The following is a 25,085-nucleotide window of genomic DNA, read 5'->3' as shown; positions in this document are numbered from 1 at the left end:
GGTTGCTCAGGGCCCCATCGTACCTGGCCTTGGAATATGCTCTTTAAATTATTACTTTATCACTTCTTCTGTCTAGGATTTCCTACAAGGCATCTCTGAGTGACTGCATATGGAATAATACATTTACATGTATCCAATGATTTAATATGACACAGGTAATAAATGCTCATAAAATTCCTACTCTCTTTGAGTAACAAGTTTTTTTGTGATAAGTAGCAGTCTCTTACCTGGCAGATTTATTGTCTGATCACCCAGGAAGAGCCTTCTAGCAATGCTTCTCCTGTACCAAGCCCTGGGAAAGGCCAGGATCTCGCTGAGGCGGCGCATGTCATACTTGAAAGAAGCAGATCCTATGTCACAGACAGCTGAAAAAGCACACGCACACAGTTGTAAATTCCCAGTAATAACAGGTTTTGATAACCAAGTCATATTCTCCTTCACCTAATAGTGTTGTCTCTGCTGTCATGAAAAAACAGTTTTCCTAAGGTGTTGCTATTTCTTCAAGTCCAGCCATTACATAAAAATGCATTTCATAAAGACACAGTAGAACCCAAGAATACAGATTATGTTGAGTCCTGCTTGTGTTGGATGTGCCTCAGACTCCTCATGGGAGGATTTTAATGGCAAATTACTCACAACCATCCTGCTATTTCCCCAGTAAGTCAGGATCCCATGTGCAGGGGCAAAAAATAAGTACACAGATCTTCCAAAAAAAAAAAAAAGCTGCCAAGAGTAAAGCCCATCAATGGAACAGCAGTTCTGTAATTAGCTGGGATTAAAATGAAAGAAGCATTTACCAGATATGTTGATCAAAGTGGTGTCTATCTTGCTGGTCGCTTTGCTCACAGACTGACTCTCAAAAAAGGAGGAGCCTCCTGAACGCCTGATCCGTGACAGGCTGACTTTCACAAACTCCAGGTTGATGCTCAGGGAGTCCTTCCGGCCAGTGACCGAAGTGGGCTCCTCATCCACATTCCCTACAAGAAGGAAGGAAACAGTTTCATCTTGTGTGATCCCTTCAATTCTGCAGTTCAGAAACCTGTGCCACACTTGAATCATGTTCATCAAAGCAAACAAAACCTCATTCCGTACCCAAGGCTCCCGATCCTGGGGTCAGCACAGTAACAGCTGATTTTTGTTTTCCAGCTCCATAGGGGTGGAACACATAAAGGGAGAAGTCAGACATGCAGGCAGTAAAGCTCAGGCCCGAAGAGCTGCTGCTGGAAGTCGTCAGATCTGACTGACTGCTGCTGTGCCTCGTCCGGCCCAGAGGGCTGCCGAGGCCAGGGGATGAACCTGGGGGCAAAAAAACAGATTTTTAAAGCATTTTCAAACATGAAATAATGCTTAATGGTAAGAGCAATATTAAACAGACCAAATACACTTCAAATTATGCCCTTTATCAGCAATATAGCTTAAATATTCTGAATCAGTCAACATTCACACACGTATTACCTGGTGCTCCAGATTTACCAGCTGAATTCTTGGAGCCACTCTGTGGAGTACTGCCACCAATGGACACACTTTCTGATGGGTATGTTGTGCCTAAAGTTTCCAGTTCTCCTCGGTTGGAAGAGAAAACAAGATCCAGGGAAGGCAACTTCAGCATACACTCAACTCTGGATACTGGCAAGCAGCTGAACTTGATTTGAGAGGGCTGGCAGGCAGAAAGAAAATAAAGCATTCAGAAGGGACGCTTGACTTTTTTCTTTATGAAGTTTTCTTCAAGAGCTTTTATTCCTTAAAAATGAAATTTAGAACCATGGCTTGTTAAAATGACAGCGACTAAAGCAAGCTACCCCCCTGAATGTTGAGTTAAACCCTCACCTGGACTCGTACATAAACCACCACATCTACAGGGAAGGAGGAGTATGCTGATGTTGAGGATGACACCAAGGATGTTGTGGACTCTTCCAAGGGATCTTGTAAATCAAACTGTCCCATGTCTTCATCCTGGGAACTAACAGCTTTTAACAAGCACAAAAACTCATTAGAAAGTGGAATTTGAAGGGGAAAACAGGTCAACACCAAAAAAGCACAGAGTGCCAGAATACAGCTATGCAACTGACCTGTGTAATTCCTTTCAATGGGTGTGATGGGAATGGTTTCAAGGGCTTTCTCCAGGAAGTCCAGGAGGCAGGGGCTGATCACCATCTCCTCTGGCAGTGACTGGAGAGCAACCCATGCGTAGAGTTTAGCAGTTTTCACTCCACCACTTCCTTTCCCTTTGGCTGCAAGATTGAGAAGGTACATTTGCCTAAGGTAATAGCACTGAGCAGTAACTGATAAACATTAGAAGGCACTTCATAACTTATCAAGCTGTGCCCTCTTATTTTCTCTATCATCTGAAGAGATCTAGACCAGGTCTGCTAGAAGAAATGAAGCCATTAAGTTTTCTCTTTGCAGAAATAACCATTAGTCTGTAAGGCTTAATTGTAGTAATTCCATTGCTCATGTTCTCAACCAAGCACTCTGTTGTCATTGTCACCACCTCACTTTTTAGAAAATAGCACTGAAAGCAAACACAGACACTTCTCCTCCAAATACCCAGTGCAAAGTAACCACAGCTGACTGGAAATTAAAGTGGTATTAGGAAAATTAAATCAACAAGTCTGGAAAGAATATCAGTTTAAATAGAGAAAAACACATAAAAACATTAAAACTGCAAATGGCAAGTCCTACTATATTTATGCAAAGAATGACTAAAGATTCTAAACCATAATTTTTGAAAGCTTGGAATTAGCCAGAGGATAAACAAATAAAAAGGTTACTGTCTTGTAAATTTGTGGAAGAGGAATCTTGAATCCATGCTCATCAAAATATTAATATGCAGAGAAGATATAAGTACCAGCTCACTTGCTGTCTCTATGCTATACAGCTATTAGAATGAATATACATCAATGGAGTCAGATTTAAAATTCTCCAAGACAAATATAGAAATTAACTACTAAAACAGAGATTAAAATCCTTTCATTTGTTAAAAAAAAAGAAAACACTGACTTCCCATTCTGTGCAAATTATTCTGTCTCATGTCTCTTGACAACATGGTCCTATCTTACTTTTACTGGAAACCAAAGACAATACAACAAGTTGTCTCCATTCCAGAGGAAGAGTACTATTATAAAAAAGTAGTATAAACAACAATAGGTGTTTTTCAAAACCATTCAAGACTAATAAATACTTACAGAAATAAAATGCATAAAGAAATAAAGCAATTACAAGCCAATCTGCAGTCTTGGGGGGCCATATACATTATCATACAAGTGCAATTTCCACACCAAATGCAGAGCTTACAGACATTTAACCAGCAAGACTCAGGATCTGGACATCATGTGGTAAGAATTCAAAGGCAAAGATTAGAAAGGTAGAGTAGAGAACCAAAGTGAAGTAGCATAAACCACTACGCAACATCTGGTAATCAAAGAGGATGGCCACCTAAAGGAGTAAGAGCTAATGGTTCAACAGCATGGAGAACTGAGGAAAGTATTCCCATTTCACTCTTCTCTCCCAGCATCTCTGGTGATTTATAAGGTAAAATCCTCAAGCATGACTTCCAGTTATTAATTTTGCTTGGTGATCAAGTTCTGGCAAAATTTTGGCTTTGTGTTTAAAGCAGCATTTCAATGCCAAGGAGAGAAGAGTGAATGTCTCAGAAACGGGAGATGCAATCTACATGCCTCTGGATCCAACAGGAGGTAACAACAGCCTCCTGCTTGAGAACAGGAATCATTGGAGACACGACAAAGCCTGTATTAGAACTCATGTTACTCCAAATCATGGCTATTTAGAGGCCTTCAATGGGTGAGACACAGATATTTACACTGCTTTCCAACGTTCTTTGGTTAAATGAAAACTGGGAGAAGGCAGTGACAGCCCAACACTGGGATATGGTGACTATGACAAAATTATTAATGAGACTGCTTTGGCAACCAATGTCTGAAAATGCAGCTTCATGAACTGCATTTTTGCTTCTGGGGTCAGGTTTCTGCAGCTAAAGTCAAACCTGGATAAACACAGTGCTCCAGGTAAGGTGCAGCCAGATCTAAAGGCAGTAGATTACACCAAGGAAAAAAATATCCATGAAAGGTTCAGAAAGTTTGTCCATAAGTACCTGATGGGATGGGTGGGGGTTGGGGAGGAAGTAAGGTGTTAGTCTTGCTGTGGATAGTGCTAGAGAGAGGAGGAGATGTGGCAGTATCTTTCATACCATACAGCTTGGACTCTTTGGAAAGGGTGCGTGGCAAAGAGGATCCTCGAGAAGTGTTTGGAGATTCAGTCTTTAGAGTCTTGGAGTTGTAGTGCAGCTGGAAAGCAAAGCAAGATCCAAGTTACTTCACACAAAGAATTCAATTGCTGTACAGCCATTTGGTGCCAGTCCTTCCCTCCAAAATTTATTTCTTCTCATTTTTACAGAAATATCATTGTAATATACATTACATTCCAATTCACATCCTATACACAAAAAGAACTGAAAACTTAGTAAAAAAAGAGATAAATTAATAAACTATTAAAACATTCAACAAAACACAGAGAAACAGAGGAAATTCATGATTTAGGAACACTAAAGCTTGTTTTTCTCTCTGTTACATGACATGCACCCTGTGCCACCTATGCACAACTATGTCTGTGTGGTGGAACTGTTCCACTACTGAACACAGGAATACAGAAACTGGCACAAAAAACCCCAAAATACCTCTGAACCCAGGAGTTCACACCTCCTCCATGTGCACAGTAGACTACTACTGAGAACACAGAACATAACAAAAGTTGTAGAGAATGTTTAGTCACTCCTGAATTTGACTAGAAGCAACAGGCAGGACCTGAGGTATAACAGTTATCCCTGAGTACAGCATGGAATACATGGTCCTTCAACATTGCAAGACTAGAAAAGCCAAGCTGTATCAAGTGAGGAGCATTTGATTCATGGCATTGCCTCAACAGAATTATATCAAGTTTTTGTTCAGCAGCAACAGATTTTTCCCTGTTCTTACTCCATTCGGATTTCAAATCACAAAATACAAGGACATTTTTGTTGAGACCTGTTCATGCTAGGATATAGACACAATGATTAAAAACCAAGGAAATGTACAGTTTGACTCTGTTGGAAAGAAAACATTGTCACTGCCTCCCTGCTGAGTTATCCCTTCATTTTACCTTTACATCCACCCCAGGAATATAAAACACTGTTGTTTCCACATCACTGGATTTTGTCTGTAGAGATGATGGCACTTTCTTGCCAGCAAGCAAGTGAGTAGTAGATGCATAATTAGTCTGAAATTTCTTCTTTTTTGAAGGAGACTCTTGATCCAAACTCCTGGAACTCCGATCATAGCTCCTGAAACAAATATCCTCATGTTATTAAAGTAATTTGCTGTGTCACATTGGGCCAGAACAACTTATGGTGCTGTTATTAAGCAGTGATAATTAATTGCTGGTAATAAACTAACGCATGCATTTCTTACCTTCGCAAACTGATGTCATCGTGCTCTTGCTGGAGCATGGTGGGATGCAGCACACACTTCCCACAATCAATTTCAACCCTGATATCGAGCTCAAAGTCAATGTTTCTCTCTGTGGTGGTGCCAGTGACACTCCTGTTGGTGGGTGTTGTTGGCCAGCGCTCGGTGAACAGCTGGTGCACAGCAGCAAAGCCCGTGGCTTTCTTGCGAGAGGTGCTCCTGCACAGGCACAGGTGGGGGGCAGGTATCAGCAGGACATCGACCTCAGCAGGGGCTACGAGGCATTCCCAAACTATGCCCACATTGTAGGGTCTTATGAGAATATTTTAGGGAAAGGCCTTAGCTGATATGCAGCAATAGTAGCAGAAAAAACAAAGCTTTTCTTAAACTCTCAATCAAAAAAGGAACAAAAATATACACACACAATCAATTTCATATTTCTAAGTAGCCACATTTACACATTCAGTTTGTGGAACTACACCCTGTTCTGTGGTCAAAAGCCTCACTTTCCAAGTTTTTTTATTCTGTTCCAAGAGCTGAAATTTGTAACAGTTACCTCCTTTTCCAATCAGGATCACTCCTTCCCACATAGTCACCTCTAGTGAACACAACCTCACCTGCCTTCCACACCCACATTTGAGTGTACTCACTACATCAGCAACAGAATTCGTAGCTTGAAATTCAATATTTCAAGTTTGAGAATAGTGAAAGCATATTTAGTTATCTTCCTAATTTCTGTGTGGTTCCTCAGGACTGTTACTTACGGTGGTTTCCTATAGAAATAGGTCCTCTCCCTTTCATGGTCATCATCCTTGTCTGAGTCCTCGCTGCTGGAGGATAAGCTGTCATCCCGGCGTCCTTCTTCAGGCTGGAAGGGAATGCCGGGTGAGAAGACAGCTGGAGTTTTGGGTGAACCAAATACTGAGCATGAGCCTTCACTAGCAGATGAGTAATGGGAGGGACCATCAATAGTTACGGACAAAAGGTCCATTTCTGTCTCCTCTGGAAACTGATTATGAAAAGACAAAAAGATAGTAAATTTCCACAGATTGGATTTCCACAGAGAATGCAGTAGATAGATCTGGAAATAAAGAAGCAGGCCTGCTATGAAAAACTCTCACTTGTGAGTTCCTCATAACACAGAGAGAGCAGGTAAAGGAATTGCAGGAGGATTATGAAAAAGAAGGAAATGAAAGCTTGGTGGGAAGACCTTTGCCATTGCCTAGTGATTGAGCTCAGCCTGGTAGACCAAGATTCATCATGCTCTTACCAATTTAGAAGGAAAGGAAACATTTCATTTAAATTTAAGAACTGTTTTGAAAGCAAAGGACAGAAGGCAGCCCAAGTGCCCATGACTTGCAGGAAGCGTTAGCGAGGGCACGCAGGGCACTAGACAGAATGTACAGCACCACCCTGGGCATCCCAGCCTGAGCATGGAACTGAGTGCCCTCAAGGAGCCTCCTGCTTCTCACAGAAATCATGCCACAAGCCATTGTCCAACATTAGATTCTTAAAAGCATCTGTGAAAAGCATCTACAAGTGTTAAACACCAGCACTTCCTATGCAGTAACACTGTAGAGCTACACAGTTGTTTGCATACTCAAATTACAGCTCTGATGAACAACTGGCATGATGTCAGCAAAACACATTTTAAAAAAAATATTCAACATTTGGTACCTCTACGTGATTAACAGTTTTTTGGTATGCCAGCAAAACCTAAGCTAACTGGGCTTTTACATAACAACAACAGGCAGGGTAGCTTTGAAATGTGAACATATTTAAATGTGCAAAGCACATTCCCAGGTGCCATTTCCACCATTCTCTCAGAAATAGGCATTTATCTCCTGGGAGCATTAAGGAGAGTTGGAAAGGAGAAAAAGTACATTACTGTCTCTTCAGTTTGGTTTTTTTTGTTTGCTTGTTTAGTTTTGCCTTTCCTGATTTGTTATGAGTTTTGGGTTTGCTTGATTAATTCTTCAAAAAAAACTACTATTTTCTCAAAAGATGGTTTTGGAAGCGGTTAAAAAACTCAACTTGTCCTCAGGATATTAAGTTTCAGAACATTCCCTACTTGCTATTATTGGAAAATGCCTTATTCCACACTAAATATAAGAATTTAAACAGAAATAAGAGTGTGAGGAGAAGTCCTCCCACCTGGTAATAATTTTGTACCAGTGTTGATTGCCATCACATTGGAACACAATGTGACATGTGAAGGCACACACTAAAATCGGCCTCTAAAGCACATTTCAATGCTAGACTTGGGTCACTTTACATCAGCCTTGCTCAGTCTTTAAGCAAAAAGTCAGTAATTCATTTTAGCAGTAGTTTTAAGTCTACATAAGGGTGCATCAACCATAAATCATGTTCTTCTACTTAGTTTATGTATTTAAATATTTTCAAGCTCAATATACATTCTGTTTAGCTCAGTGCAAAAGAGATGAAATATTGAAAAGCAGCTCCCTATGAGATAAATTAGTTCTCTGGCAAAGAATACTTGTTTCTGCTCAGAAATACCTGAAAATACCCTTCCCCTGGACAGCTGGATTGTTGTGCAATCCCCAAAGCTGTTTGATTCAACTTAATAGAAATGAAAAAAAAATAGAAATTAAAATAATTACAATAATCTCAACCATGCAAAATAAACATTTTAAATGTGAGAAAACATACAAAAAAAAATAAAACAACCCCAAGCCAATTCAACAATCCATTTCAAATACTAAGGATATACCTGTACAGCTACAGCAAACTAATACCCATTTCCAAAACTCTAAATATATTCAAACACCAAAAAACCTAGGTGATTTTTTGCACACCTCTGACAAAAATTCCAACAAAAGGACTACTGTGTGAGCCTAAGAAACAAATCAAGCCATTTTAAAATATTTTTCTCTCATGAGTCAATTTCAGCGCCAAGAAACCAAAATACATCTGTCTTCTAAGAAAATAAGTCTGTTTTTCAAAAACAAATCTGTAATTTGAGGCAAAGCAGACACAATTCAGGCTTGCCTGGATGTAATTATCTCATGAACTGGTGACCAAATGGCAGAGGAAATATAATTATATGGCATATAAAGTAATTCTTACAGAATCTTGTATGTTGAAGGTTACTCTTGGCCCAGGGGATGCAGCATCCACACGGATATCTGGGAGGTCTTCACTGTCTCCCAGTCGAGAGCTGCAAGCAAAACAAAACCAAAACAGCTTTTTGAGTTGTACTACAGGATTTAGGGTCATGCAAACATTTAACTACACAAGTACAAGGTCACACTTAGCACTCTTTTAGGGAATAAGATATAAAATCATAATTGAAGCACTTGGGTAAATGAAAAGGAAGGAGGGGGAGAAGAAAAGAGAAGGAAGCTGCACGTGACTTGGCCAGCACTCTATCTCTGCTACTGTCTCTGTGTAAGCTTTTCAATCCTAAAGCCAACATGCAGAAATTACAGAAAAATAAGCCATTTGTAATCTGCCACATGGGACAATTATTTACACAGAAAAAAGCATCTCCCTTTCTTCTTCTCATTACAAGAACCCTTTTAAAAGGCAGATGATTGCAAATCAGGTGTAGAAAAGATTATTACAGTATGCTATTTTTCCTTATATACATGTTTTGAAATCAGGATTCTGTAGAAAACCCTAAGTTGTTCTAGAAGTGGAATCTTCTCAGTGGTTTCAGAAAAATGAGAAAAGCTTTTTAGAACATGCCTGCCTTGCAAAATGACCTCTTTCTAGCCAGTTCCACCACAAACAGCTGCTGCCTGTGGTAAAAGGACTCTTGAGGCCCAAGTCCAACTTCTCCCCTGTCCCATGTGCTGCTGTGGCTATCACAAATCCCAAATTCCCAGAGGCTCACCTTGCTCTGTCCATTCTCTTCAGAGGGGGCCTCCCTGATGCTGAAATGCTCTTTGATCGGCTGTAGCTGGGTTTGTAGCTCAGACCCCACTTGTCTTTCAAGGAGGCAGCCTACACCAGAAACAATATGGAAACGCAACTACTGAGAACACAGGGAAAAACTCTGGCAAGCTAAAATGCTACTGCACGTGGGAGTGCCAGCAAAGTCAAAGGGGTTTTGGGACACAAGTGCTACAGTATTCTCCAAGGAGCCTCATCCTGCTCACCCTCATGCTGGATCTCCGGAGCTTTTTGCGGACGTCCCTGCGGATGTCGTTGACAGCCACCGACTCCAGCTGCTGATAGCGCTGAATTTCTTGGTTTATGGTCCCTTCACTTGCACCTAATTTCCTGGAGGTAAAGCATGGTTGAGTTACCTTACAAGATGTTATTTCCACAATTTCAAAACTCTTGTTGTAAGAATGCTTTCCCCAGGAACTAACCCATTTTCTCTTTTGTCCCAATACTTAGGGCCAGTGCCAAATACAGCCACAGAATTATGAAAACAAGCATTTAACCTAAATTCCTAATTTCAGAAAAAAATTCCCACTGAATGGTGACAGCAATCTTATTTTAAGTATAAACAGTAAAACATGTATCCCTTTTCATTATTTAACATGTAACTACCAACCTCTGTACTCCCATCACAGACAGATCCATTTATAGTAAGTCTGTCTTGGGGAAAAGGGGGGGAAAAGCCCAAACAAGCCCAAAGTCAGAAAACACTATTAATAAAATACACAGAAGGTCAGGTGACATTAGTGCAATCTAAAATAAGTTTTTCTTAAGGGTTTTCTCAAGTACAGTATAAGAAAGTTTTCAAGTTTCATCTTGAAAACATCATGTGCAAGACACTAAAAACAAGTTTATATTTAAATAATTTCCCTCTTCTTCCTAAGCGTATTACAGTTTCAAAGTAATATATTTTCCTAAAGTAATCAGCATGATAATATATCAAGATAGAAGTCTGATTTTGAATCAATAGGAAAAGGATTATAAATCAGTCATTAAAATGCAGAGTCAGAAAAACACAGACTAATCTGACACTTGTGGAACAACCCGAGAGATTTGAGAGAGCACTTGCACATATAGCCTTTGCTTTTGGAATCCTTTTCTTTTCAAATAAAGGCAACAACTTGCACTTAATCCTAACAGTGCCACATGACGTATGATACAAACATAAAGCAAACCCCACTTACTTCAGGTCATCAATGACTTTTGCTTGCTCATTGAGCTCTCTAATATCAACCAAACGCTTCATAAATTTCCTTCCTCGCTGTTCTCCAGTTTGGATACTGGAAGCTCCCTGCCGCCGGTGATCAACGATCTCCTGTTTAAAAATGAAGATTGCATTCATGTCCTCATGAAAAACTGGCCATCAGAACATTGTGAACAACAGGCAAAGTGAATTTCACACCTTCAAATTTGGACTAGTGCATGCAAAAGAATCAATTCATGTGAACAGGCAGCTGATTGGATTTTTTCCAGTGATCCAAAGCCCATCATTCAGTTAGACACACTGTAACTACTACATACATGTCCCCATGAGCAGGATCTGCCTGCTTTCAAATGTGCTCTGCTAGGCTGGAGCAGATCCCGCTTCGCTGAGCCCCAGAGATATTCTACAGGAACAGAGTATCGCTGCCTTGGGGGGCTCAAACCCAGCAGGTGATTTACAATCCGCTGCCCAAATGTGAGCTTGCGTGCCTCTCCACCCAAGGAACCTCCACCTGATTGCTGAACAACAAACAGGAGCATTAGTGTGCTGGGAAAATGTTTCCTCAGTCAGCAGGCTAGAGACATGAAGGAACAGCTGTTAAAATGGTTTTGCAGAAAACCAAAAAGCAAGGTCAACAGCATACTGAGTAGAAGTAGGTTTTTATAAATTTTTTTCATGTTAGTTACTTACTCTCCTGTGAAGAAAACCTAGAAGAAAGCCACAGCTTTTACAGTTCAGCTATCTGAGGTTAGGTACTGTGTCCCCTCCATGCTCTCAAATCCAGATCGTTATTTCCACATAACACCAGTAGAAATATGATCTGCAATTTGTTGCCTTTGAAAGATGGAGTTGGAAAACACACACACAAACGTTTCTGATTTAACAAGACTTGCATGAGCTATAAAGACTCTCATGCTGGACTCAAGATTAAGACCTTTCCATTTGACAGAATACTTTTTCCAATTAGTAGAACTTATTTTGGTGGAATCACTTACTGCATGGATAGTGGGAGACATGGTGTCAACTTCATCCTCATCTGAAAGGTCAGCTATGTTCACAGAGTTGAGGTCAGCAATGTCATCAATATCTTCCTCTCCTGTCAATGTTGTGAGGGTGTTGCCCAAAGCATTCAGTCTTTTCCCAATGTTTGGATCCATGTGGACATCAATACCACACATCTTCCACAACACATTCAGTGTCCAGGTTCCAGCACTACTACTTTCTGTGTTAAAAAAAAACAAACAAACCAGTTTAAACAGTTTTTCCTGTTTTAAAAAAATCTCCCATAGAGAATTGTGTACCCATTAGCCAAGACAGTTCTTTGTAACTGAAAAACACTATCTTTTCTGTCTATTCTGAGGAAAACACGTTCCATAACTGAAATGCTTAATGAAAATACTTCACAGTATTTCTTAAACAAGTGATATAACACAGGCAGACCTAATGAAAATACATTCTCTTCCGAGCAAGTAAAGAGCATCTCAAGCTTCAGCTCATACAAATGCAGGCAAGTACACGACTCCAAAACAGAATTTCTAACAGCAAGAAACATAAAGCATGTCTTTCTGCATGTACAAATGCTGACCTATTTTTATTCAAGTCTTGAACAATGATGCTGGAAGATGTCATATGTGTTCTGTGCCTAGTGAATATCCTGTCTGCCCAGGATTTTTCTGAGTGCCACTTTTCAGCATCAAAATACAGACCTTGCTCTAAGCATGACAACACAGGATATTGGTTTTCTTCCTATATGGAAGTATGGCTAATACAGAGACTGCCAGCTATTTCTGAATGCTCTGGAGAAGGTCCAGACTACTTAGATTGGGCTGAGAGGGAATTTGGGAAAAAGAGAAGCCTTTTCTGGGAGAGGAAAGAGAGGGATGGCAGCTCAGGGTGCAAAGCCTCAGCATGAGGAAGACTGAGCAATCCCGAGGACAGGAAGCAATGCTGACTGTTATGGCAACTATTGCTGACTCTTCTCCAACCAATTAAATTAAAACACAGTTAAAGGACTTAAATTTCATATTCTATGAATGCTTTTCTCATGGAGGACTTGATTAATTAAAACAAGCACATTACCTGCTGCAGCTTGGCCTGTTGTCCTGGAACACACTTCATAGGTACCATCTGGCACAACACCTACATGAAGCATACACAGCAAGTCACTGACTAGGTAGCCAGTAAAAGCTGCTTTAGAGCAGCCCTTCCCAATCCCACCCTCATTCTCCTGCCTGCCATAATTAAAGAATGACAAGAGTTCTAGTTTTATTTCTCATTGAAGGACTTTTCTTATTTAGTAAAGTGAACTTACTTGCTAACGTACAAAACTCTAAATATGTATCATGTATAATACACATATGCATTGAATCAACTTAAAAACCCATAAAAATGTTGGAATTTTCACATTATATAAAAATATTCTATATTAGACTATTAAAATATTACTGGGATCTTATGTAATTGTATAAAAGCAATGCATTCAACTCTTACAATATCTCTCAGGCAAAACTTAAATTACTACAACTATATATAAAGCAGTAAAGTTAATATTAATAAAGGAAAGCAACAAAAAAGGAATATAACCTTTTGGATCTATATTATTTTGCTTTCAAAAGGCCCAAGTCTTTTCTTTAGGTTTATTGGGAAAGCTCAGCTGTTTTTCAAGTCAATGGCAAAGGCAAAAGTGGATTTATATCTGAAATACTCTTGTCCAGTATGAAATCCCCTGCACTTACATGCATTCATGACTAGATCTCCTCTTATTTCTGGTTTCCAGTCATCCCAACTTGTCTCAAAGCCATCAGCAAAGCGAATGCAGAAGTTTTTAAAATGACCTTTGCTAACCAAAGACTCTGAGGAGCAAGCAGTGATGAGCGTGCTTTCAATAGTCAGGACTAAAGCAGAGCCAGTGTCAAGATCTGCAGAGTGGTTAGACTGGAAAAGAAAATCACAGGGAGAACTTACTGGTCAGTGCAATGCAAAAGTGATTACATTTCCTAAATGCCATTTATCTTTCCCTATTAACTGACCCCTGCTCATATCTCCTTGTATTTTCCCTTCTCTGCAGAGAGTCTCAAAAGCATCACCTCTGCCCATACAATGCCTTACATTGCTGATTCCTAAATGCAACACCTACATTATACATTTATTTGAGCAGTGGGAGTCAGGCTTATCTGGAAAAGGAACAGAAATCTAGGTTTGATCAAGGGCTATAATCCATATGGCCCCATCAGCAGAGAAGACAAGCCAAGGATCAATTCTTTTCTCCAAGAAAAATGACACCTGACTTGACTGAACAATGGCAAAAGGTACCTTTAATTTTTATGTGATTTTTTTCGGTGTTTATTTCGATGTGTACAATTATGTACAATCCTAAATGTACAGATTGATAAATTTCTAGCTCTGAATATGCACATCTATAATTATGTTTCACTTTAATTTATATTTCCTTTTATAAACTAGACCTTTTTTGAAGCTTATATCACCTGGTTCTTGTATATGCACACCACACACAAATGGCTGTTTTAACAGACTTGCAATAATCATGCTTTTGCTTACCTGGGGTGTGTTTGTGATGGGCAGACAAATTCCTAAATCATTGACAGTCAGCTGAAGGAACAGAGTGCCAAAAGCCTGTGCAGAGGTTTGCTGGATTCCAGGCAGCATGTCCACCACTTCTTTTGTGGCCATGTGAATATCTTTATGCAAAGCCATTCTCTGTTCATTCCAGTTGTCATATGCTGCCTTGTAGTTCAGCCAGAACAGCACAGCTTAATGAGGAAACCAAAAATGCTTAATTGAAATGAACACCTTAAAAAAATAATGTATAAATTCTTTTTGTAATCCCTTTTTACAGCTCCTCCATTACTTTAAGTGAGAGGATGTGTAACAATGGACACACACAGGTTCAGGGTGCAGTGATCAGGTCATGCTTCAAAGGACAAGATGGACAAACTTGATCATTTACCTAAGTTATTAATACATTGAAATACAGAAAGTCCTGCTGTTCTCAGCATTATTCCTCTGTGAGGATTTACAACAGCAACTTGCTCCAAACCATCTAATCACCTCAACATGTGGAATTTTTGATGTGTGATGACAGATTGATAAATCTGTTGGCATGGGTGAGATCTCCCAAATTTCTCAGCTACTTAACATGAAATACAAAGAATCTTGAATAATCAAACCTTTTGAGAAAAAAAAAAATCTCTTCCTCAGTATGAACACAAACTTGTAGCAATTGTCTCTACAGTACCTCTGTCAAAGGCCACCGGCTGGGCAAAAACAATGGGTCTGTTCAGAGTAATGAGCACAGCCTCCCTGTCCGATGAGCCACTGATTTCTTCTCTGAGAGCATTTCTTAATCCAATTCTTGTCTTGAAATAGGCAACTTGATGGAAGTCTGAGCCAGCTTCTTCATAAACCTTAAAACATTACAAAAAATGGGAAGAGGGAGGGGTTTGCAGCAGGGAAGAGTTCAGGGATGGGGAGGGGGAAGAAGAAAACACCAAATTACTGCATTTGACAGAATATAAAATTAAAACAAGTTGTGTCCTTTCCTGTTCTTCTCTAGCCAAAGCTCCTTTGAGGATCTTCAGTATTCTTGAATTAAGGTCTGATCACAGCATTATTTTCCTTATTTATCATAAATTGTTAACTAATGTAGCTATTTATAGATCCAGATTCTCTATTGTGACAGTTGATTTACAAGTCTTAAGATTTCTCTTTGTCTGTTTCTTCCTAGGCATCACAAAACACTTTCATATCCTAGAACAAGTGATTCCAGGTAGCAGCAGGTTTAAGAGTACAAGAGGTACAACTGTCAAACCAAGACAGACAAACTAGGTCAAAATGTAGGTCTAGTAAAGTTTGGATCTCCTCTGATCTTATTATTTCATTCAAATATTGTAAAAAATTATATTAATATCAACAAAAGTTTTGAGTTTAACTCAGCAGAACGGCTATTACTGTTCTAAAGGGCTAAGAAGCTCTAAGATATTATTAATATAGGAAAAAAACCAGATAAAAACCAGCATTGTGCAACAACCTCTTAGCTTGGTTATGCCATTTTTTAATCACACATTGAGAACATTACATGTAAAGATTTTGAGCACTAACCTGATGCTTAACAATCTGTCCCAGAGCCAGATTCAAATCCACCTGGCACTTTCCAAACAGTTTGAGGTAGCTGCTACTTCCAGGCATTGCTTTGGTTTGCAGTCTGTTGGAGAGCTCGAGTTCTATCAAGCCCGTTTCAAACCTCACAGCCCGCATCGAGGGAGTTGTTGCTGTCACCTGAATTCCCTAATGGAAAAGGAAGGTACAAAGCCATGAGCATCTGGCTCAGAGACACGATGAGAAGGAAAACAGAACCCAACCACTGTTTTGTCATCATAAGATTACCTTAAACTGCAGGCTCAAGGAGTAAAGAAGAATTTTTGGTTTATCTCCATCTGTTGTGCCATCATGTTCATTCCAAAGAGGTATTGGCTGCTCCCCTCCTGTACACGTTAAAAATGCACAATCACAGTTTTATCAAAGAAAACATTTTAAAACCAACACATAAAAAAGTGACCATAAATTAAGCCTCATTTTAAATAGTGACCAGTTGAGGATTTACAAAAACAAGTGATGCTTGGAGACATGAGTGCAGATCCATCTTCTGACATACAATTAGTATCTCTCCACTAAGAATGAAGGAACAGAAGCATGTTCCTCCCTCCTGGGAAATTTTCCATAGGAAGTCTCAAAGTCTGAAAGGATTAACACCTGCTTTTCAAAAAGGAGGGTTTTTGTCCCCTGCACTAGTGTATCTCCTAGTTATCTGACAACACAAGTTTAACACTTGACCAAATACTATGCAAATCCCATGAAAATGAGGAATTGAAATTATATCAGTATTTTTCCATGAGAGGAAAGAGTATTCTGCAATTATTTCACTTTTGGGTTTACTTGCTCATTCTGGCACATTTCATTCCAAGTTATGTACCCCTAAGAAGCAATCCTGGTTTTAATTCTCCTTGATATTTATCTACATTCCAACTTAGTTTATAGGAAGGGCTTGCTGCTGGAAAAGGCTAAGCCATTATTTCTCTCCAAATATGCCAATTGATCTAATTACAGGTGGTAAGGACAAGCAGTTGAATCATGGATTCAAAAAAAACCCCAAACAACAATCAATTTTTATCACTCCATTCTGTATCTGGGTAATTTTCTTTTAATCAACACTGCCTTTAATTTTCAGATGCCATTATTATGGACTGCTCTGGTCATTAACAAGCCCTCAATCTGTGCAACTTCACCTTCAGTAATTGGTACTTACACAGTTTTTATATAAGGATAATAGGCAAACAATACTTTAGTGCAACACAAACGCTAATTAGAAAAAATACTGCAGCACATCACACTAATTGGTATTTTCAAGGCATTTAAAAAAATACTTTGCTCCAAGCCAGAGGGACCAACCCAATTTCTGTCCCCATTGTTCTGCACTGAGCATCCAGACCCACAGATTGCTGACCTGACCATGTCCCTTCTGAATTACCCCAACATGGAAGGCAACAGTCACATTTGAAAAACCACCAGGAGGCTGCTACTGGCAATACAAATTTACAGTCTGGACAAGCAGAGAAGCAGCACTGGTAATAAATTCCTCACATAAAAGTACAGGGCAGATTGAAAGGCTGGGTCTACGAAACACTGTAAAAGCTAATACAGCTTTCCTGGTTCAGCACTATATATGCTCCTCCACACAAAAAAAAGTTCTGATAGAATAATGACAGTTGTCAGAAGATTTATTCTTGGCCCAAGCATTTTCTTACTACCCAATACTAATATATTTTGGCTGGAACAAGTATCAGGGTGTTTCTTGTTAGCCTTCAAGGAATTTGGCATTTTCCATTTTCTCCACTGCATTTTCTAACCGCCTTGAGGGCATGTCATGTGGACTGCACAATTCTTTTATTGGATGTATATATCTGAATATACATACACACACACAGAGGGACATGAAAGGAGGCAGATGTACATACAGACATTCTTTTGACTTAGTTACCACTTGTTATTCTTTCCTCATGATGTTTCCAGCTATTGATGAATCTTACTAAACTAAAAATTTGCCTTTTAGGATAACTCAAAAAAAAGTTCAAATCAAACAAAGTGACTACAGAAAGTAACCCAGCCAAGGTCACATTATGGAGACACACAGAGGCTGAAGTCCAGAACGTCAAACAATCCTGCTTCCCAATAGAAGTCCTGCTTATGATAGACCTAGAATAATTTCCAGAGCCTCTCTTATCATTTCAAAGTCCAGCTCTGCTTCCTGCTGCTGCTTGCAGTGCTAGAGGTGAAATGAGGGTGGCTGTGAAATTAATGAGCTGATCCTGACTGAGAGCTACATCATGTTGCCATCAAACAAAGTTTGAGGATCTTATTTAAAGCAGCTTTTAAGTGTTCCACTTACCTGAAACCTTCTGTATGACCTCATTTACTTCCTTCATGAACACTTTTTGCACAAATACTAAATGGTTTAAAAGGTCAGTCGTGAGATTATGTTCAAAGGAGCCAACCTGTAGAAATAGAACATTTGAGAACAAACATTACTTTTAAAAAACAGTGGATTTTCAGGTTGTTTTTTTTTTTAGTTGCCAACATCAGAATTCTCATTTAAAAACATGCCAGACTATTTTTCTGACTAAAAAGTTAGTAGGAATGCCCTGCTTTTCCCCAGCAGGTGTTTCTTTTAAGCAGCATCCCTTTTCTCTCTGGAAAAATTAACTATGGAAATTGGCACACAAGTAGAACTTATGAATAGAACACTCTGTGTCGAGCGGAGCATTTTATATCATTAAGGTTCTATGTCATGTCATTATTCCATTTATGGAGCTGTCCAATAAAAAAAACCAGCTATAAAACAGTAAAAAATAGATTTTCACTATTTGGATTCAGCTTGTAAACCTGAGAGTTCTGGAGGAGGCAGATTGCTAAAAAAAATGTGAAGGTGCACAGACAGAATTGTAATAGAAGGGAAATAAGTTATCAAAGATGCCTTGAAGCCCCACCTCAGCCACACAGCGCAGGTAGTTGCCCTGCAGGTAGTAGCCCTGCTTGGCAGGGAGCTCATCGATGCTCCAGATCTGGTCAGAGTAAGTGTCATGCTCTTCCATGACGTATTTCCCTGACATGGTGACAGGAGGCAGGTTGAGACTGGCCGAAGGAGGAATGGTTGACATGTCAGTGGCAGAAACTTTTGAAGTGAAGCGCAGTCTGTGGTTTGGAAGCTCAAAATTAAATCTGGTCTGGGCACCTGAAAAATGAAGGCGGGGAAGAAAAGGTATGAACTGGCAAAAGAATCTCTTATTTATCTTTAAATTTAAGAACAGTTTTGGAACAATAGAAAAAAACGTAAATGGTTAAAACGTTACTGGAGTTCACACAGCCAAAGAACTATAAATACCTATCCACATGATTCTGGGTTGTCTTAATTTTTAGAGAAAACAAATATTCCACAGTAATAAGACTAAGGGGGAAGTCATACAGACCACCTTGTGAATACTGAGGCCTTACAAGACTATTCTAAACCAGCATTACAAATCAAAATTTAAGTAATCAAGGATCATAACCTGATTTTGGCAGTTAGAGGGAAGCTTCCTGGGAGGATGCTATATATGAACATGTACATTACTTCATGTGCTCTTGCATTCTGCCTCTGGGAAATGTGTAACAACAACAGTGAAAATTCTCTATATGGGCCCACCTGGCTGAAGCCCATATTAAAATAACCAAAGCTGACGACAACAGATTCAAAGCTCTAGCTAGAACTCAACAAACACCAAGTGCTTGTGGGTGCTTATGGAAGGCCAAACTGTCACCTGTCATTCCATGACTCCTCATTCTTCCCATCTTGTACTCCGCCTTCAGGGAGGGCAGGAGCGCTGCTCCAATGGCAATCCCATCGATCATGGCACTGAACTTCAGCACTATGGGCTTCTTCTCCAAACCTTCTGGCAGCTGGGGGAACTCATTTGTTTCAACTGGCGTCTGATTGATGCTCGTTGGAGTCTTCTCAGAGGGCAGAGGAGTGGCCACATCCTCCTTGGCTGGCTGGGGCCTGTGGACCAGGACAACAGGCAGGAAACCCTCGCTGTTAACCCGCCCAGGCACCTGAGGTGCCAAAGCCTGCCAGGGGAGGGGTGTGGGAGCACTCACGCAGTGGAGGGCTGGCGGATGAGGTCGGAGATCTGCTTGGAGAGCTGGTGGGAGCTGCGCACCATCATGCTGTGCAGCGTGGCCGGGTGCTGCGGGATGTTGATGCTGATGGCGCCCACCTTCACCACGGCCGCGTTGTTGGTCTTGAGCCCCCTCTGGGCGCTGTACAGGGCCTGGGATTTGGCAATGCTGCACTTCACCACAGTCCTGGCAGCAAGAGGGAACAGCAGTCATTTGCACGCCCTTCCAGTTGTGGGTTAAACTGAGTCTTTAAGTGTTAGCTGAATTTTGCAGTAATATTATCAACTACACCCACATCCCTTTTTCTCTCACTTTACACACAGATGCACTACATGCCACAAACAACTACATTACACTTAAGAGAACTACATGTCATGCATGCCAAAAAATACTTATACCAAACTCCTATCCTTGCTTAACCTAAGGTCATTTCAGTGCATACACACCAGGCTGCACATAGACAAACAAATTTGCACACACAGAAATAAAAAAAAGAACCTTCCATTTCAACTCCTGTTCAGGAATAATCTTGAATAATCCTTTTAGTAAAAACTCAGATTTCTGAGTTTTGCATCCAAATAGTTCATTGGAGGAAATACTTAACAGTAAATACACAGCATGTGATTCATAAATTTGTGCATTATATTGATGTTCAATTCAGAGATATTCTTGCAAAACATTATCTAAACTTGATTTTAATATTGAGGAGGATATAGTTCACAATGGTTACCCAAGATAAAAAGATAACTGCACTAAGCAGACAGTTTTTGATGTCATTATAGAATTTAGGCAGAGCAGAATTCACTAAACTCCTATTAAAAATATATTGGGGTAACACATAAATGTTTCTATGGTCAATTCCTGGAGGGTTACCCAATGGAAGTATATTATGCAGCCAACACAGAATTACAGCCTCAAAGAGAAGGACATGTAGTTGTCAAGATGCAATACATCAGCTAAAATGGCTGAAAAACAGACTAAAAATTGAATAAAATAAACTATAGACTATGTAAAATAGACAATATAAAATACATAAAAACATTCAATGCAAGTTTCTCAAATACTGTATTTCATGGGGTATAGCTAAAATACTTTTTGTATCATATTTAAATTGTTTATAGACAGTTTGGTCTCATGGTGGAAGATTGATTATTCTATGAACTCCACTCTCTAAGTAATGTTTCTTATTCTTATGCTAAAATACCAGCAAGCCCAAAGCAACCCAGATGTGGAAATACAGACCAAAGAAAAAAAGGCATCACCCTTCTGCTAATAATCAAGAAATACACAGCACTGTAAGGCAACCACTGGCCTATCAACAGCAAATTAATTGCCTCAAGTTCAAGGAACACTCAGATTGTCACAGCTGTGCCAGAGATGCAAGTGACCTAAAGCAGTTCAGAATTAATATTTTAGAGCAGACTATCAAGTAAAAATGATTGCAAAATATGTGATGAAGGAAGAAACAATTCACAACAATTTTCAGAAAAACATTATACAAATAAACATTACTTAAGAAAAAGCCAGAATTGCTTTAATCCACCACTTTATAAGAACAACATTATTTTTCTTGATATTTGCTTCTGTCCCACTCTCTTCCTGCTACCATTCTGACTCAACTGTTGTGAAGCCAATCAAGAACACACTTCCATCTCCGTCTATAAACACAAAATACTACTCCATTCAAACCATTTTAAACATTTCCTTAATTAAAAATATATTACATCAGTATGGCTGTTGCAGGAGAAAGAAAGCTCAGCAAAATTAACTGTGCTTTTCTCCATATTTCATGCAACAAATGAATTTCATTGCTGCTTGCCTACAAAAAACCTACTTCCATGACTGTGGAACAACTGCCTGGCTATCCATTTATTATTGAAGATCTGCAGTTTGCTTACCTACAGTGACATGCCTGTAACACACCTGGTTCTATCTCATTAAAATCATTAATCATTATTTAACTTCTATACCAATAATGCTTCCAGAAAGAATTCTATATTCTCACATCAATACTATAAATGATCACTCTCCAGACAAATTAGTGACAAAAAGTCTTAGTCCCACTGCAGAACTGACTACAAGGCCAGTACTCAACAGATTTTGGTCATGTTGTAACAAGTATGTGGGGGGGGGAAAGAGTCAGCAGGAGGCCAATAACACACAGGAGCTACTGCACTGAGTCAGCTGTGTGTAAATAAAGGGATCCTTCCCTTAATTCCAGACAAAAGGAATTCACTTTCTAAGCCAGAGACTCCATCATGACACACCACCATAAATCCAACATGGATTTATCCAATCCTGTTCATCATTTATACTTTTGTTGACCACATCATATAGCAGCCAATTCAACAACTCAGTGATGCCCTGGTTTAATGCTGCTACCAGACAAAAAGGAACACAAATGCCAGTATTTGCCCTACATCACTTGTAGTTTTCAGTCCATCACCTCTTCTTCCAGAGCTATAAGAACATTTTAAAGTTAATCCTGCATTACCACAAAACTGAATAAATAGACAGAGATCTTCAGCATGCCTGGGAGTTAAACCAGCACACAGAGAAATGAAGACAAAAAGGAACAGCCCTGTCCACAATGACACCACAACTATCACTCCAAGCACAGCAGTTCCAAAGCAAATCTCACCTCTTGTTCCCTAACATTTATCAACACTATTTCAGCTCATTAAAATAAGTACAGGAGTAGATCTAAAGAACTTAAGGGGCACTAAAACCATTCCAACATTACAGTAGTGAGTGCAGTGCAATAGCAGTCCCTCAAACTGTATTGCTAACATTAACAAGGGCTTGTTTCAGGCAGATATTTAGCAGGCTTCATTAAAAAAGTTTATCTAGGTAATACTAGATGATGAACCAGGATGTATTCAAGCATCATCTGCCTCCACAATCACACAGAGTAGGAAAGCAGCCATTATCTACACAACACAGAGTTAATTGCAAGACTATTAAACATAATAATATGACATACAGAAACTCTTGTTTGGCTGTGCTTGTAGGAGATGTAGGAAAATCCTCCAGTCTACAGATGAAGATTGAAGAGAAAGCAAGAAAAACAAAAACAAAGCAAATAAAGAATAAACAGTCATGCAAAATTAGTCAGTTAATTATTTGTAACCCACAATATGACACTTATTTTTAAAATTACCAAGATGAAGGTTTTGGTTTTGCTCATGTTTGTTCTTTGATCTTGTTGTTTTTAAGATTTATCGTTATTTCCCCCCTTTCCTTTTGTATCCTCCCAATATGTTCATGACTGTCAGATTGGAACTTTTATTTATCCCTCTGAAACAAACTTACTGGAAGCAATTTAGATGAGGAAATTATAAAATTCTGTATGTTTTAATTTCTATGTAGCATCCTGCACACTACCCAGGAATTAAAAGGAGAGAGAAACTCAAGTGACATTGTTTAGCCCCTTTCTACAAGAGTCATGTTCTCAGACCAGTACACATACTGAGGGTTACCCAGCCAACACCCAAATTGTGTGAGGGTGATCTGTGCTACAAAGAATTGTGGTTCAGCTCATTCTGCAACTCAAACAGAAAGAGATGCAGCTGGGAACAAATTAAAATAATGCATGGCCTTTTTGAGTCTGTGAACCTGGCAGAAATAAAAAAGCCAGAACAATGTGGATGCTGAGCAAGTGATTCATGATGTTCATGCACAGGAAGTGGTTCTCCTCCCCTCCCCTGCCACCTTGTGTCAATTATATAAAGGCTGGAGAAAGGATATTAGAACAACAAAACTAACATGAGAGAACAAAGAACGATGCATCATGAGAGTTGGAAAATATGTCTACTAAAGAAACACTATAGCTCTTGAACATATAATGACCAATGAATAATTACCATCAGAAGATTAATTACTCCCTACAAATCTCATATGGTTTGAGCCTACAAGTTTCAAAAAGCAATTAGAAGCACAAGAGAAATAATACAACTCATAACACTTTGATGAATTTGAACAATTTTAAATTCTAGACTTCATACTTACTGTATATTTGGGGTAATTCCCTCCAGCAGGACAATATTGACACCTCCAATGTGAGCAGTGGCACATGTCTCAGTCATCTTTTGGTGTAGCACATCTTCAGGGAAAAAATTTATTTAAACAGCATTTCAGTCAGTACAATACTTCAGGTGTGCTGTTTTTAAAAATATTGCAGCAGGAAAATAACTGAAAAATTACAGCTTTAGCAGTCACAGTAAGTGATGTCAAATATAAAATGTGACAAGAGAAAAGCTTTTGAAAAATGAGTGACTGTCTTCTAAGATAATTTCCTCCATGACACTTTCTGAAAAGCTTGCAGCAACCTTTATAATAATTTTTTAAAAGCACTTGCTGAATGTTATTATATTACACACACATACTGCACACGCACACGTAAAGCTGCCATGGAATTGTTTCAAGAATGCTTTTAGCTGATCCCACCTTTCATTTTCTCTTTCAGGGTGAAGCTGCCGTGGATCCTCTTGAGCTCAGACTCCATGGTGAGGCCGCCGATGTCGGCCTCCAGGTGCGTCCTGTTGACCATGCCTATGCCGAAGACGATGAGGGTGACGTGCTGCGGCTCCGCGGTCACCAGGCTGCGCTTGCGCCCGTTGTCCTGCTCATTCTCAAACACCACCCTGCAGGCCGGCTCCGTGGGGCTGCGCACACCTGCACACAAACACACCAGCAGCTCCCTAAGGCTCCTTTTGGGATAAACCCGTGCTATATCCCACTTACATTTCCAGTTCAAACTGAGGATCACAGATATTTCATGGCAAGAAAACTCTTCAGGAATATTATCTGTGCTTCACTCACTCCACCCCAATACCACTGCAACTGAACCGAACGCAAGACACCATGGAGACAATAATGAGCAATGTGGTTTCATTATTATTCACAGATATATTCACCTCATATAAATATTTGTAATGATCTGGTTTTATTGTTATACCAGAAAAATGCCCTGACAGTTTCCAATTGCCCTGTTTATTTTTTGATCATTGCACAGGCAAAGATTATTATAATTCATCTTTTTGGATGGACAAGTTTTCCTTTTCAACATTCAGGAAGCTAAAAACAAGATAAGAAAATTTACACTTTGTTCAGATGTTGATATGATATTCTGTGGTTATGATATTCTGTGCATGAAAGACACTGGTATCTGTTTAATACGAGTTCCCATCTGACACTCTCAGAAGTTTTTTGTTCTTTAGTTAAAAGAAGTTCAAAGAAAATATGGCAATAGAGCAACTACACCATCCCCTGCATATTCACAGCAA

The 25,085-nt window shown here is 39.4% G+C and overlaps 1 protein-coding gene across 1 annotated transcript in view; it reads right to left on the bottom strand.

The window, feature by feature from the left end:
* The window catches only part of BLTP1 (bridge-like lipid transfer protein family member 1), a 93,532-nt gene that overhangs the window by 5,964 nt on the left and 62,483 nt on the right, over window positions 1–25,085 (bottom strand). The window contains exons 47-76 of the mRNA XM_058802955.1: window positions 24,247–24,474; window positions 23,809–23,902; window positions 22,784–22,834; window positions 19,780–19,986; window positions 19,443–19,681; window positions 18,633–18,877; window positions 18,035–18,140; window positions 15,976–16,073; window positions 15,691–15,876; window positions 14,828–14,996; window positions 14,131–14,342; window positions 13,308–13,506; window positions 12,652–12,711; window positions 11,568–11,794; window positions 10,890–11,090; window positions 10,553–10,683; window positions 9,581–9,704; window positions 9,316–9,425; window positions 8,547–8,637; window positions 7,977–8,039; window positions 6,224–6,468; window positions 5,463–5,678; window positions 5,155–5,335; window positions 4,112–4,304; window positions 2,070–2,231; window positions 1,828–1,967; window positions 1,456–1,657; window positions 1,093–1,296; window positions 798–977; window positions 228–365 (exon numbers count right to left, since the gene is read on the bottom strand). Of these exons, the coding sequence (XP_058658938.1) occupies window positions 228–365; window positions 798–977; window positions 1,093–1,296; window positions 1,456–1,657; window positions 1,828–1,967; window positions 2,070–2,231; window positions 4,112–4,304; window positions 5,155–5,335; window positions 5,463–5,678; window positions 6,224–6,468; window positions 7,977–8,039; window positions 8,547–8,637; window positions 9,316–9,425; window positions 9,581–9,704; window positions 10,553–10,683; window positions 10,890–11,090; window positions 11,568–11,794; window positions 12,652–12,711; window positions 13,308–13,506; window positions 14,131–14,342; window positions 14,828–14,996; window positions 15,691–15,876; window positions 15,976–16,073; window positions 18,035–18,140; window positions 18,633–18,877; window positions 19,443–19,681; window positions 19,780–19,986; window positions 22,784–22,834; window positions 23,809–23,902; window positions 24,247–24,474 (4,902 nt within the window). The remainder of the gene's footprint in view (window positions 1–227; window positions 366–797; window positions 978–1,092; window positions 1,297–1,455; window positions 1,658–1,827; window positions 1,968–2,069; window positions 2,232–4,111; window positions 4,305–5,154; window positions 5,336–5,462; window positions 5,679–6,223; window positions 6,469–7,976; window positions 8,040–8,546; window positions 8,638–9,315; window positions 9,426–9,580; window positions 9,705–10,552; window positions 10,684–10,889; window positions 11,091–11,567; window positions 11,795–12,651; window positions 12,712–13,307; window positions 13,507–14,130; window positions 14,343–14,827; window positions 14,997–15,690; window positions 15,877–15,975; window positions 16,074–18,034; window positions 18,141–18,632; window positions 18,878–19,442; window positions 19,682–19,779; window positions 19,987–22,783; window positions 22,835–23,808; window positions 23,903–24,246; window positions 24,475–25,085) is intronic.

Source organism: Ammospiza caudacuta, chromosome 4 (assembly GCF_027887145.1).
Source record: "Ammospiza caudacuta isolate bAmmCau1 chromosome 4, bAmmCau1.pri, whole genome shotgun sequence".
NCBI lineage: Eukaryota > Metazoa > Chordata > Aves > Passeriformes > Passerellidae > Ammospiza > Ammospiza caudacuta.
The sequence above is the reverse complement of the archived record's forward strand: the minus strand, read 5'-3'. Positions and strand labels throughout refer to the sequence as shown.